This window comes from Crassostrea angulata, chromosome 6 (genome assembly GCF_025612915.1).
Source record: "Crassostrea angulata isolate pt1a10 chromosome 6, ASM2561291v2, whole genome shotgun sequence".
Classification (NCBI taxonomy): domain Eukaryota; kingdom Metazoa; phylum Mollusca; class Bivalvia; order Ostreida; family Ostreidae; genus Magallana; species Magallana angulata.
In genome coordinates this window covers 43368671-43383956 of record NC_069116.1, presented here as the reverse complement: position 1 = coordinate 43383956, position 15286 = coordinate 43368671, and the positions used below count along the sequence as shown (strand labels likewise).

The 15286-nt window shown below is 32.3% G+C and overlaps 1 protein-coding gene across 3 annotated transcripts in view; it reads right to left on the bottom strand.

Moving 5' to 3' along the window:
• Nucleotides 1–14346, bottom strand: part of LOC128189802 (short transient receptor potential channel 7-like) — a 51779-nt gene extending 37433 nt beyond the window's left edge. For 2 of the 3 annotated variants that reach the window (XM_052861562.1, XM_052861565.1), the window contains exons 1-3: nt 14067–14346; nt 9250–9634; nt 3443–3562 (exon numbers count right to left, since the gene is read on the bottom strand). In XM_052861562.1, coding sequence (XP_052717522.1) covers nt 3443–3530 — 88 coding nt within the window. In that variant the 5' untranslated portion in view covers nt 3531–3562; nt 9250–9634; nt 14067–14346. The remainder of the gene's footprint in view (nt 1–3442; nt 3563–9249; nt 9635–14066) is intronic. The other variant, XM_052861563.1, reaches the window with a different exon arrangement.
• Nucleotides 14347–15286: the final 940 nt, after the last annotated feature.

Here is a 15286-nt window from a genome sequence, read left to right as displayed (position 1 = left end):
CCATACTTTCAAACCAGGAAGGAGGAAATCCGAACTCGATTGCAAACAGCTAAATTTGCATAATCGAACCCGATGCAATTAATACCTTTCAAACACACCCTACTTTACTCTCATTAACACTTAAACGCGATACTACATGGTCTATATGTTCTAAATCATTTGCGATGGGGTCGTTACAAAGAACTATAATATCTTCAGCAATATTAATGGGATAACAATAAAACTGAATCCATATGAGTTAATTCTGACTTTTGCAGCACTACGTATAATTTATTCCTTTTAACATAGTAACAATCAGCATTTTCCCATGCAGAACCAGTTAACCGGCCGACACACCAATCAGATATGAATGAATCAGTATAGGCGAGGGACAAACAGATTGATCTTTAATTGCCGTTTGTTTAATCTCGTGATGCTTCAGCGTAACTAGTCTGTTAAGGAAGGACTTACTGTCAATTATTCATCCATTGTTAATAAGCCATCAGTCAAATTCTAAACTGATTAAAAATGATGAATGTGAATAACATTATTGCTGATGATAAATGAAACATTTCAAGATAATTATGAAAAAAAATTGAGCTAGCGCTGGTAGTGTTGGATCTTTTTCATTAATATAATTTCTTTTAAGTGTAAATACCCTTTAGTTTAATTTCATTATCTTTAAGTTACATGTATTAGGATATCTCATGATTCGACCTACTTCTTCGTAACGTTTTTGACAGACATCAAGACATTAACAACACAACGTACACGTACTTTGAAAGATTTTAAATGGTTTCTAATAAAAGTTTTTTTTAAATTTAATCTTCACTTCAATATAATTCATTTTACAATTCATTAGTTTAATCATAGGTAAACCTTTGCAAATGTAATAATGTAATTGTTTTTTTTTCTCTTCTATCAACCGTTTTTTGAACGAGCTAAACAAACAGGCAGATGTGTTTTTCTATGGAACGCCTCAACTGCCTCATGTAGGTAATCTTCATAATATGATGATACTTCAACATTACATGATGGTACTTCAACATTACGTGCTGATACTTCAACATTACATGATGGTACTTTAACATTACATGCTGATACTTCAACATTACATGATGGTACTTTAACATTACGTGATGGTACTTTAACATTACGTGCTGATACTTTAACATTACATGCTGATACTTTAACATTACATGATGGTACTTTAACATTACGTGCTGATAGTTCAACATTACATGCTGATATTTCATTATATGATGGTACTTCACTATGCGGTGGTTCTAAAAATAGGGAAGTTTTAACGTTGGGTTGTTTCTCTGTTTCAGAGATTGATCATATAAGACTAAGGTCCACTGAGACTAGTTTGGATCATGTCAAAAAAGCTGGAACTACAAATAATAAAAAACAGGATTCTGCTTGAAAAATATATGTTATTGAAAAACTATAGATACTCAGATTATGAAAACCACTGGCAAACAATTTGTGAGAAATTATAACAAGTTTTATGACATATGTGATTGCTTAAACTATTCTCTTTTTTTAAAAATCATATTGACTTGTTAACAAATATTTTGATACATGTACCCCCTTTTCTATTGTATTTTTTAAATCTTCTATATCTCCCTTTTTCTTTTTTAATTTACTGCTATTTTTTTTTTATCTATATATTTTTTTTTGCAATAAAACACGTTTTCACACTACACGGATAATCTATTTCCTTTAGATTAATAAGATATTACAATATGTAGAATCTTGAAATGTATGAAATATGTCTGAAATATGTGTGTATGTGGATTTATGTGTAAACAAAAAAAAAGCTAGAACTGAGGAAGTACACAATACACTACAGCTCATGAGAGAGGATCTCTACTGAATAAAAATATTATCGAAACATACGATTTGTTTTGGTGCAATGTATTTAGGCAAACGACAACCACACATGCAACTTATAAGATCATGCAAAGGATAAAGCGTTGCATTGCTGTTGAATCTGATTTTAGCAGTAACTGTACTGTTGAACAAATCAGTGCTTTCATTGCTCACTTTTTCACGTGGATCTCCAGGAAGAACCCATTAATCCCCATAAGTCCAATCTACATGTAGCATGAATGACAGAAGTATTTGTTTAGGTGCTCTTAAAAAAAAATATGAGCTGTTCGCTCTGACTAAGCGCCAAAGGATTTGGTTCTGAATGCACATTTTTAGACCAAAATTCCCTGAAGGACTTTTGGTACCCCCTGATTTTTATGCGCTGAGCCCCAATGAACTCACAATTAATGCAGCCATTCTTTAAAATTTAAAATGACCCATTTAAAAGACAACACTTAATCAAATAGTAGCATTTGTTGAGTATCTCGATATAAACAAGTTTTAGTGGACCTTAGTCCAATCTGATCAATCTCTGAAACTGAGAAACAGCCCAGTGTTAAAAACTTTACAGGCATCCACGTGTTCTGAGTTTTAGCGTATTTCGTTCCCTAGGCGACGCTTCCCTAACACTATTTTTAGAACTACCGCATAGTGAAGTACCATCATATAATGAAGTATCAGCATGTAATGTTAAAGTATTAGCATGTAATGTTGAAGTATCAGCATGTGATGTTAAAGTACCATCATGTAATGTTAAAGTATCAGCATGTAATGTTGAACTATCAGCACGTAATGTTAAAGTACCATCATGTAATGTTAAAGTATCAGCATGTAATGTTGAAGTATCAGCATGTAATGTTAAAGTACCATCATGTAATGTTAGAATATCAGCATGTAATGTTGAAGTATCAGCACGTAATGTTAAAGTACCATCATGTAATGTTAAAGTATCAGCATGTAATGTTGAAGTATCATCATATTATGAAGATTATCTACATAAGGCAGTTGAGGCGTTCCATATTTTTCTCTAATTTCTACATTGGTCATTGTTGACTGTGGCATTCTAGTTGGCCCAGCCCCAAAGTCTAAAAGCCTGACCCAGAGACCATGAATTTTGCAATTTTGGTAGATGGCTTCATGAACATCACACCACCGTGATAAAAAAACACCATGCATTTAGTTTTCCTCAAATGTATATGAGAATGTAGCTTTAGAAGATTAATTTACACAGAATAATAACACATTTTCCCTATATGACCAAACTGGCCCAGCACTAGGTCCAGAACCCCTGACTCAGGGATCATTTTATATCGAATCACATGCACAGAACCAAAATCGGACTAGTTCAATTCTTAGAATATCTAATGACACCATAATGATATTAAAGAGCTTTCAACATCAAAATGTCATTAAAGTTGTCAACGTATTAGGAAAACAAGTTGATAAAGGATTTCGTTTCCAAAAGTTTCCATTTGTTACAATTTAAACAAGTAGACTAAAGGATAAAAAATCAGAGGAAATCACAAAAACATCACCAAAAATATATCATTAATAATAATCACGTGACCGCCAGAAAGATTGTACTCACGGCTTGGAAACTCGTGTTCGTAAGGTCTGTATCTCTCCGCCCCTCCTCGGGATTTCTTGAATGTCGGAATCTCACCAAACGAAAACATGGCGCACTGTTGTCAAACAGCAGTAGCTACCCCTGTAAAGAAACAAAGTATATGATGAAGCATTCAGTCCAACGTCTTCCATTTTTTTTTTATGAGCCAAGAGACAGATATCGGTATTGATATCACTTTATTTATAGATCTTTTTTTCTTCTTCAAAAATTAATCTCAGTATTAACGAAACAAGGCATGATACCCATGCTTGTGTTAATTATTTCATATCAAGTTCAAAAACATGAAAGAAGACCCATTTGTAGAGGGGAAAGGAGATTGGCAGCGAGAGCCTCAGAATCTGTTTCTAGAGGTCAAATGAAGATAACGTCTTCCGACAACAATCCAGATAATACATAGACATGTAAACAAAACCAGTGGCAAAAAATGATTTCTAATTAATTGCAAACAAATCACTATCTTGGAGGACAGTTTTTATCGAAAAACAATTTAATTAGAATTGTGTTGCGCCATGTGTTTTATCTTTAGTTCATCCTTACGTCTCAAGGACGACAACTGTCTTGCAACAAGGAAATATGATCCTTTATTTTTCGCATTCTGTTCTTGTTGTATTATGTAAATGTCCCATTACTAATCGAGCCATTATTACAAAAATAAAAACCATTAGGCGTATAAAAAAGCGTAGGGTTACGAGATAATGTCTGAAATGATCTCATATATTCCGTAAAAAACAACACCGACAATACTTAAATGATGATATCTCTTCAGTAGTTGATATTATTTAAATAAAGTGAGTAAAAGTAAACCATCATATTATTGATTAACGGCTATAATTGTACATGTTCCTATACATATACGAGAGAACAAGGGTTTATATTATACTCTTTATTCTCTCTTCTTTTTTTTTCTTTTTCTTTTTTTTCTTTTTTAGGGGGGGGGGGGGGGCTATCTAAAGTCATTCTGCAACACAACAATAGTTTACAAAAAGGTTATTAAAATCTCAGAAGTTAATTAAAATGACATAATTTAATGGATGAGATTATTATCAGTTTAAGTGTTTTTTTTAAATAAACGTTGCACGATAACACGATGATAGGAATTATTTTTTAGCATGTGGATTGTTTTACTAGAAAAAAGTACAACGAATGAACATTTCCTAACGATGTCCATGTAGTGGCTTCATAAAGATACAAATTTAACAGCAGTGTAATATTAATATTACATGTTTATGAAAAATTAGTTTTTGTTTAGAAATATAAGAGGATAAATTGTACTATTTACTGCTTCAAAATATTTGGGTATACTGGTTGCAAACATAGGAGAACCAGCGTCTATGCGTTATTTACTTACCGGTAAAGCAAAGCGTATTATAATAATAATCAACGGATTTTCGAACACTAACATGCGAGTACATAGATGATTGAGCCAGTTCAACTTTTGAACTTCAACTCTTTTTAATTTTTCATTATTTAATGCAGTTGCCCATTGATTTTAATCACTTGTTACGTGTTCTTTTAAGGTTACCCTTAAGCCTGTTTTAACATTAATTTCCTTGTAACCATTGAAAATAACGTCAAAATTGAAATTAAGCTCAAAATAGACTTGGCCCCTGTGGGTTGTTTAAAACAATGCTTGCTCTCTCTCTCTCTCTCTCTCTCTCTCTCTCTCTCTCTCTCTCTCTCTCTCTCTCTCTCAAACAACGAACAAAAAAGTACAAAAGCACTAACTAGTATAGTTGGTATTTTGTGCTTTTTTTTTAATACAAAGAGGTTAAGCGCATTATAAAGAGCGCCATCGAATACGATTATATTCTACTCACTGGTGTCACACGTGACTATAATCCGATTAATAAAAATAAAATCCAGAAACCGCCGCTTGGAAAACACCTTTATAATAATGCTTATTTTTTTTAATATACCTTACCATTTCCCTCACTAGACAAATCAACGTCTCTTTTTTATTACTTTTTTAAAAACTTCTTTTTTAATATCGTTGCTGAATTTCATCGTCTTAAAAAATCACTTTTCTTTCCAAAGTTTCACCTGGTAAAGAATCATATGGGGCAAATTGCATCAGCATTATATGCAAGCCTCTATTTCACTGTAGTTTTTCTTTTAAATCCTTGATTATCAAATTATCGGAATTCTACGACAAGAGAAAAAAAGCATTACCATCGAGTAATATCTATTAGTAGGCATGGATTTCCCTAAAGCATCACGTACAATGTAACTAGACACGGCCTTTGCATGGTGTTATTGTTTCTGTATGACGAAGTGACTGAGGAACACCAGAAAAGTCACGAATGCACTTACCCAAATAGTTCTGAGTTTCCGTGTTTTGTTTTTTTTTCTTTTTATAATATATAACCCGACAGCATTTTCTTAGGGAGTTGGATGATCAAACAATTTTATTCACATCAACATGTATATTTTTGTTAGAAAAATCTCAGTATCTTAGGTTAAAAATTTGAATATTTTCCTACGTCTTTATACATAGTTCTTCATTTTAAGGAGATAAATACAGTCTACAAATGGCCACGACCATCCAGCTCTCCTTATAATGACAAGATGTGTTCGCTCTCCTTAATTATTTTATGAAACTGACTGAGAGTCTCTAAGTGATTTTCGGTCAGGAAAAATGGCAAGCAGCCGATGAAAGGTTTGGAAATGAAGAAAACTTTGATATTATTTTATAATTAAAGACTGTCTTGGCCTTCTCTATGTTTATGTGTCCAAAAACACGAGGGACTTACAATAGGTTGAGGCTGTTTCCACCTGACTAATAACAGTCATTTCCTCTCCAAATCAACAGAGTTACAAAGCCAACAAATTTAATGCAAAATAAAACTGCATGGTAAACAAATGGAGGTAGAAGACCACGGTTGTTGTTTTTTTTAGCATTATTACCACTATGAATGTTTCAGATATCATTTGTCATGAATATTCAGGTCGTACTAACGTTGAAACAAAGAAAATGTCTATATTTATAAAAGGAGGCCACTAATTTGTATGATTGGACAATTAATGATGTCAAGTTGTACTGATAATCCAGAGACTCCTAATATCTAAGATTGATGAAGCGTAAAATCAATTTAGTGGCAGAAAGATCATATAGCATGAAAATTAAAGTATTAATCCCCGAGCCATACATTGTCAATTGTTAATTGATATTTTATACATGTATGTGAAATTTCATCAATTGTAGAAAGAAATTGAATTGTTCCGGGGATTATGTCAAAGTAACATTATGTCAATGTCCCTCTTTTTACAGAATTTATATGAACAAAAAACGGTTAAGATTGTTAATACATGTGTATGATATTTATTTTGATCCACTGTCGCTGATTGTGGGGTAAAAAGTTCACTGTCTCGAAAATGCGACCAAATCATACTTAGTTTTTCAGCTTCATGCACTTTTTATGCATACAACTACATGAAAACCAAAAACCTCTGCAAAGTCATGCGCACTCTAATCATGCTTGGTCAAAGTTGTAAAAAAAAAAAATAGATTTTGTAACAAATTAAAGGCGAATGGTATTTTTTCCCAATAGAGAGGTTCACTATTTACTTTGGGTTGTTCAAAGTCCAAAGAAGGCAAGGAAAAAAAATTTGAAAACTAAGTTTTTATTTTGTCGAGAACGAAATATATTGTCTGTAAATAAGAAAAAAATATACATGCATACATGTATATATACTCTGAATTAAAGAAACCCGTTCCGGCCAAATTGTTGTCGTCATTGGTCTTCAAAAATATAAAAGACAAAAACTCAACTTTCTAGTCTGATAAAAAACAACAAAAAAGCCGAAAACAAGTGTACAGTGCAAGATGACAAAAAATTGAAAACTAAGTTTTTATTTTGTCGAGAACGAAATCTATTGTCTGTAAATAAGAAAAAAATATACATGCATACATGTATATATACTCTGAATTAAAGAAACCCGTTCCGGCCAAATTGTTGTCGTCATTGGTCTACAAAAATATAAAAGACAAAAACTCAACTTTCTAGTCTGATAAAAAACAACAAAAAAGCCGAAAACAAGTGTACAGTGCAAGATGACAAACTTCGAATCAATTAAGACGCGAACTAATGTAAATTGCAAGAATTTATACGCATGGGTATTTACACCACAAAAAATCAATCGCAACTTCTCGGGCCTTTCCGGCAGGCTCGGAAAAACGTGTTTTTCCGAGCCTGCTGGAAAGGCCCGAGAAGTTGCGATTGCACAAAAAATGAGGATGAAACCAAATCGCAACTTCTCGGGCCTTTTTCAGAGCCTGCCGGAAAGGCCAGAGAAGTTGCGATTGGATGAAACCGGAATACAACAAAGATGCTAACGCTTGAGGGTGTTAGAAACAACACAGTTTGGTGCTCTGTTTATTAAATGTAGCTCCTCCAAACTGTTCTAAATACAAAACACGTTGATAATGTTGTTTTATTGTGATTTTGGAATAACTGGGTGGGTGGTACATGTAATGATATGAACTAAATACATTCTCCTGTAAAACTTCGTATAAATTGCACGCACACACACACCTTTGAATTCAAAAATCGGAATGTGACAATGATGTTTATATTTGTTTTTTTTAATTGATCCACATTCATTTACTACTTCACTTGAAATAACAATGACGTTACCTGAATACACATTTATTTCACATTGTTAAATTCTTAACACATAAACATAATATATATGCCTGAAAGCTCAGTTCCATAGTTCATGAAAACAGATTTGAATCGATTTTTCGATGTTTTGTCATGAATCTGCTTAACCTTACTTACTATGTAACTATTCGTAAAACTAATAATATTATTACCTTCGTATGCCCTCGCTGTGTATCGTATACAAAGATACGTTTACTCTAAGAAACTGATTTGTTAATGAAATTCATGCGTTATGGTGGGGGGGGGGTTCTTAATTTTTCTAGTTTGTTTATCGATTTGCTAAAATCGAGGGTGGGGGTTCAACTTATTAAGTATTCAGATCAACATAATTTTTAGATATGAGTCACAGAAAATTTGAGAACTCTCCTATCTCTTTATACCGAACTTTACTTTAAAGGGAGATTAAAAGGGTCTTTTAACAAACCAATGACAATCGAGCCTTTTTTAGAGGAAAAAGTGAGTTAAGTAATGCACAATCAGATAATTTAGATAACTTAATAAGATAATGGGGTTAATGAATCAGTAATTTCGATACGATCGGCCAGTAAGTCATAATGAAAAAATAAAACCTTTGGTCGATCGATTTCTGAACTATAATAATAACTTTTCATTAGATAAAAAGCGACGAGTTAGAGTGTTGTTCCGGGTTTGGCTGTGATTTGACTTTTGCTATTGGAAGTGAACAAAGAAATCAAATCATACTCACGTGTCTCCCATTGCGAAGACAAATCAACGACGTCACTCCGGTATATATTTATCTTAATAAACAATCCACACTGAGAAATGACATGATAGTCGAAGGTTCTGTTATTAGTTTACCGTCATGATAAATGAAACAAGGTGGTGAATACCTTTAAATTACTACATTTTGTTATATTAATTAAGTATGGGGCATGCAATAGAGGAAAAAGTGATTTGTTCTCCATTTGGTTAAGCTTGTAAACACATAGCACCCATAATATACAAAGCAGCTCCATTTTTTTTTTTACTTTAATATTTTTCTTTTGTATTTTGGTTAAAGTTAACACATTGTAGATATAAATATACAATGTTGCATCGCTGTTTTAACTTCAAGCATTGGCAAGTTACAAATAAATACACACTTACCTTGCTACAGCAAGATATGATATTTTATATTTTTCAAATTCCAAATTCACAGGAATTAAGTCACCCTTGAATATCAATTATTTGATGACTGAAATGTCACACTTGGAGAAATAGAAATCAACAGCCCGCCAATTGCAAGTAATCTAAGTACACGAGCCGAGTGGAAACTGCAGTACTATGTCACAATAAAACCCAGCTAGCCAGCGGTCTAATTTAAGAGCCTAGAATTGTCACTTTCCGTATCGATGTCTTTGGCACAGGTATTTCATCTCTTCACAATTCACACACATGCTAGATTGCGTAAACATCGTAGTTTCCCATTCAGACACATTCATGATGAGATGGATCAATGATCTAACCCTCGTGGGGACACACTCATGGTTACCTACATGTATATAAGCGATTTAATTTTGATGCTGGGGTTTGATCTGTCAAAATTTTTATTAATTGATATCTTCATTACAAGCTCCCAAGAGTCACTGTGACTTACTCGTCTGCGCAGTACCCATATTCACGGTTAAATTTTGATGCTGTTGTTTGATCTATCAAAATTTTCATTTATTGATATCTTCATTACTAGCTCCCAAGAGTCGTCGTGACTTACTCTTCTGCAGATTACCATATAAATGTATATACACGATTTAATTTCTTGATGTTTATGATTTAATCTATCTGAATTTTCTTTGATACTTTTATTGCTGGCTCCCAAGAGTCGCAGTGACATACTTTTTTGCGGATTGTGTTTTAAACTTACGACGAGCTTTCTCATCATCCTTTTGTGAATTTGAATACATAATATTATTTCAAAATGTTATTTATGATTTATTTAAAGTAGACATCAGACCAATGTCAACCCCAAACAAATGTACCCAAATTATGATCTTTCAAAGCATTAATTTTTCAAAACTAAATGGAATGGTCACTGAATAGTCCCAAGTTGCCCAGTGCTCTTAGCTACGTAGCTACTCATAAAACTGCTTTTGACGTCATCAGTTTCGGGGTCATAAATTTTTATGTGACCTGGGAGTTGTTCATTATTTACTATCCCTCCATCACTTTGTGAATGACAAACCCTGGATTAGATATCGTAGATTAAAAAATTATTTAGCGATGGGTTTGTTTATCCAACAATAAGTTATACAATAGCAATTACGATTTCATCTATAACAAAAAATGTACTTAAAAATTTGGTAGAGTTAACAATTGGTGTTGAAAGAAAACCTTAATTAACGAATTTCGTGTTTGTACTATTGTATCATAACATAATGGTGTTATTGATGAAATAGCAATAATCTTTATAGTATTTTTGAAATACTTTAAAATATACCCGAATGTTTCATTCCCTTCCACGTTGCACTGAGAATATATAGTGCAAGGAATGTTCTAATCCAGACAATCAAAATCATTTCATTGATTACCTAATTCAATAGAATGAACTAGAAACAACCATCATAATAAACAATCTTGATGTATTTCGATAAAATTAGTTATGATGCCGGCATTTTTAATCTCTTTATTGCAAAATTCGGTACATGTAAGCTGTAATTGCAATCATTTGGGAATCAAACCTCACTTAACTGTGTCCCAATCCACAATAATCATCAAACATAGTCTGGACAGGATTTGTTTTTAGGAGATATGGGAGACCTGTCAGTATTAACACAGATAAAATTACATTAGAATCGAAATACTTTCATTGTTTTAGATTTTTTCAAATTTTACAATATTGGACTAGAAATATGTTTTAAAATTTAATTTTTTACGAAATGTACAAAGCCCAGCGGGATTCGAAGCCATGACTTATAGATTCGAAGTTAACGCTCCAACCCATTTCTCTACGCTGTCAGGTACCAATTTTGGTAAAGAAAAAATATAAAATTTTACTTGATTTTATGGTTTATTTTTATAGGAATTACGTCACAAAATGGAGGTGTCCCATTCTACTATGGGACATCTATCGATATGAATGTTGATAAAAATATATCATAATCAAAATACTTTCACCGATTTAGAATTTTCAAATTTTACAATATTAGGCCAAAAAATTAGATTTAAAAAATTTTGGTAAGGTCAAAATTATTAAAGCCTCAGCGGGATTCGGACTTACAGATTCGTAGTTTACCAGTTTTGATTTTTTTTAAAATAAATTATACATGTACTTATTTTATTGTTTCTCTCGATATTTACGAGTAGTATGTCCCATACCACTTACTGTAATTAAAATAAAAAAATCGGGGTTGGGGGGGTGGGGGTTGGGGGGGTTGGGGGGGTTGTGTGTTAATTAAGAACTACAAGAAGTTTTCACTTTAAAAAAATTCTAATACCAGTATCATTATTTTAAAAAATGTTTGAATTTCACTATATTTACAAAGAGTTTCCTCGACATCCCTTCGTGGCTTTGGACAAAATATATCGTGTTTTGTTGAAAGAAATTGAAACCCAATGGTTTTAGTAACAGAAATTTAATGTGATAGTATAGGCCATATCAATCCATTTATTTTTCTTTATTACCTCTCTAATCCTCTAATAAGATTATCTTTCAAATTAAAGCCTTTTACCAATATCGAGAATCGAAATGTTCAACATCAACCTTTCGATTCGTGAAGTGTTTCCTAACAACTAGACTAGTATTCCGAAGAGCAAACTATGCTTGCTTAAATTTCCTTATCCCTATATTACAAAATATTTACGTTCAGGAGTGCTTGAGAGCGCCTGAGAAGCTGAAAAGACCCCAGGAATATTGTAAGCGCCGAGAGTCATGTGAACAAAGACGAAGGCGATGACTTCTTAATCTTGATAATCCTTTAACCAGGGAAAACCATTAGATCGATGAAAAAAGTATTTAAACCTACACTGCATTACAAGACTAGAAGTTTTGTAATGTTGTCCTTTTCATATCATAAGATATCAAGTTTATTATAGAACATTTCATCGGTGCAATAACAAAAGGGTCAGAGCGTAAAAGATAAACTTTCAGGAGCAATGGAATAATTCAAATGGTTTCGAATTTTCTTTGTGCTCAATAAATAAAGTCAAAATATTTTACATATAATAAAGGAAGCCGATTTTGTTGATTACATAATCTTATAAAATATGTAATGATGCCATTTAAGTTAAACATGATATTTGATGATCAATGATATTAACGTATTTAAAATGCCAAATTGGGATATTTTTCCTTAGAATGACAAATAAAAAAGATCTGATTGCATATTATAAGTGATTAAAAGTTAAGCTTGATTTTTTTTAAACAATGATACATGATCAGTTTCGTTCCTTTCGTTTGTATTATAAATTTGAGGTAAACCAGAATGTCTACTTAGTATTACCCACATGTATATTTGTCGGTTGAGAAGTTCCATGGGAAGAAGCATGTTTGCAATGTTATATCTTCATTCTGATGGCCGATGCCATTTAAGGCTAGATGCCATTTAAGGCTATATTTTTCTTCTTCGGTAGAATGGCTCCGTATAGAAAAAATATCGGGAACAAATTCAAATTATAAAACCAGGCTGAAGCTAGCAGCCACTAACAGCAGCCACTAAGCACGTAGAAGCTACATGTAGCAGCCAATAAGGAAATTCATCAATGTACAGAGAGTACTCGAACATAAATTTATACTTTACTTTATTGCTTTTTGTAAAAAAAAAAAAAACTTAAATATTTGGATTTTTTCTTTACATTTATGGTCAATAATATCATATCTTTTTTAATGTAATCTGATGATTTATGGACCACCCAGCCTCCTTAAATAACGCCATGTAAATAAACAAAGAAATCATAGTTTACGTCAAACTTTTTTCAAAGTAGATTTTCCATTTGATAATGCTGTATAAAATACAGAGTACTTGTACTAGAAAATATTTCTTTCTTCAGCTCAAATCAAATTATGAAAATATGATAAAATACCTTTCTCTGAATTTGTAATATGAATATAATATTTGAATAGTCACATCATAGTATACATGTGTACATCATATTTTATAAGCATACCAGTAAACGCTTATATTTGATTTCTAAAAGAAAAATATTAAGATACCAAAAGGTAGTCAATTTTCCTTTTAAGGTAGAATATTACTAAAAACAATTTCCAGAGTTTCATTTCAATTGCACATATCTATATTACTTGTTCTTTTATACCAGGTCTACCTCTACATAGCTTCAGCTATTATTATCATGCATACACGATGGTGTTCATGTACCGAGCATATGAAAAAAAAAAAAGCGTTATTTAAAAACAAATTCTCTTCTTTAATTCTTAGAATTTTTATCTATTATTTGTTGGGTGAGTTTAATTCGATAATTGAATGAATTTTTAAATATGTAGTTCTAAGAACGCTGTACTAGACTATGATGCGCAAAAATAATGCGCATTGAAACCCAAGTCGGCCATCTGAAACTTTGAAGCACCATTATGCCACTAGATCTTTAAACGGCCATGGTCACATTTTTGGTCAAAAAATATTTTTTTTAGCTCTTTATCTTGCTTAAAACTCATCGACTGGTACCCAAATTTCATTTGATCATTAGAAATGTAATCCTAAAACATTGTAAATAATAAAAACAGAAATATAAAATTTGACCAAAATCTTGACCATGCCTCTTTAAACGACGAGATAACAAATCATTAAAAAAAGAATTTTATACATTAAAAACTCGAGACAAGGTTAGCACTTATCATCTATATGAAATATCTATTATAATTATATAGTATGTTTCAATCTTAAATGGGTCCATATACTTTAACGTAGCAATACTATTATCCAAATCGAGTTTTCTTCATAAAAATTGAATGCTCATTAATTAAAACTTCTCACCTTACTGTAACTCTTGGGTTCGGTCAGCCCTTGTTGAATGTATACTAGTCAAGCCAGATTGATCTCGCAAACAATCGGTGCAGAAGAAAACCCTTCTGTTTTCCCCTTGCGTTGTTGTTTGCTAATTTGTCTGATAATGTCTCTTTGTCCTCTTTATTGGTCCTCTATCTAATAAATCTACTGTCCTCTAAAATAGGTCTAGGTTAAAGCGAGGAACTCTGTGGATGGTGTGGATTGATATATCCGTTAAGATTGGCCTTTCCAAAGCATCCCCATTGGAACTTCTACAAAGAGAAATACTGTACATTCTTGACCTTTGATTTAATTAATATGTTTATAGTCTCGGCATGCCAAGGAATATTTAATTTAACCAAGAAAATTGACGTCTCAAGTTCCGTTTAGATATTTGGTCTGCTACATTATGTCTCAAATCCCAGTAGATCTTTTGACAAAAACGACGAATTCACTTTGGAGTTTAATAAATCATCGTAGAAAAAGTATTTCATGAACGGCAGAAAAATCTCTCAAAAATAATAATATACCAAACATTTAGAGTTAATATAATTGAGTTTTTTAAAGTCATATGTTTATTTGAACTAATCCTAGGCTTTTTCGTTTTCACGATGACAATATAAGATTCTGACGTTCATCTCAGAAAATATAAATCAATATTTATAAGTTGAGTTGAGGGCTATGGAATCATATTATTTTCAATATATGGATTCATATCATATAATTTTCCATATAATTCCTTTCCGGCAGTTTCCGCAATTATTTTTCAATTCAGATATATACACACTAAAGGCATGTGCAAATATTTGCGACGAAATGTTGCAATTAGCATTAGTGATTTCTGCATGGTTAACGATAATCGGAATAAATTTCTCTTTTCCAACTGTAGTCTGTACATAATATACATAAAATTCATTAACGGTCCATAATATCCTCCACATTGATGATTTTTTTTTGGTAGTAAATGTTTATTACTGGCAATTTATAGTTGATAAATCTAGGGACAATTGCTAGTCTCAGGGCAACGTATTTAATCTCCATCTATCATGCATGGACAGAATCGATACAACAGCTTTGCAAGATTTAACCCTTTTTTGTTCATTCCAATGACTGTCCCTGGTGGGTGTTCTTCAATGTCCGTGTACTTTTAATCACAATGAAATACAAATTTATATAGAAGAATCGAGAATAGGGGGAAACTAGTAAGT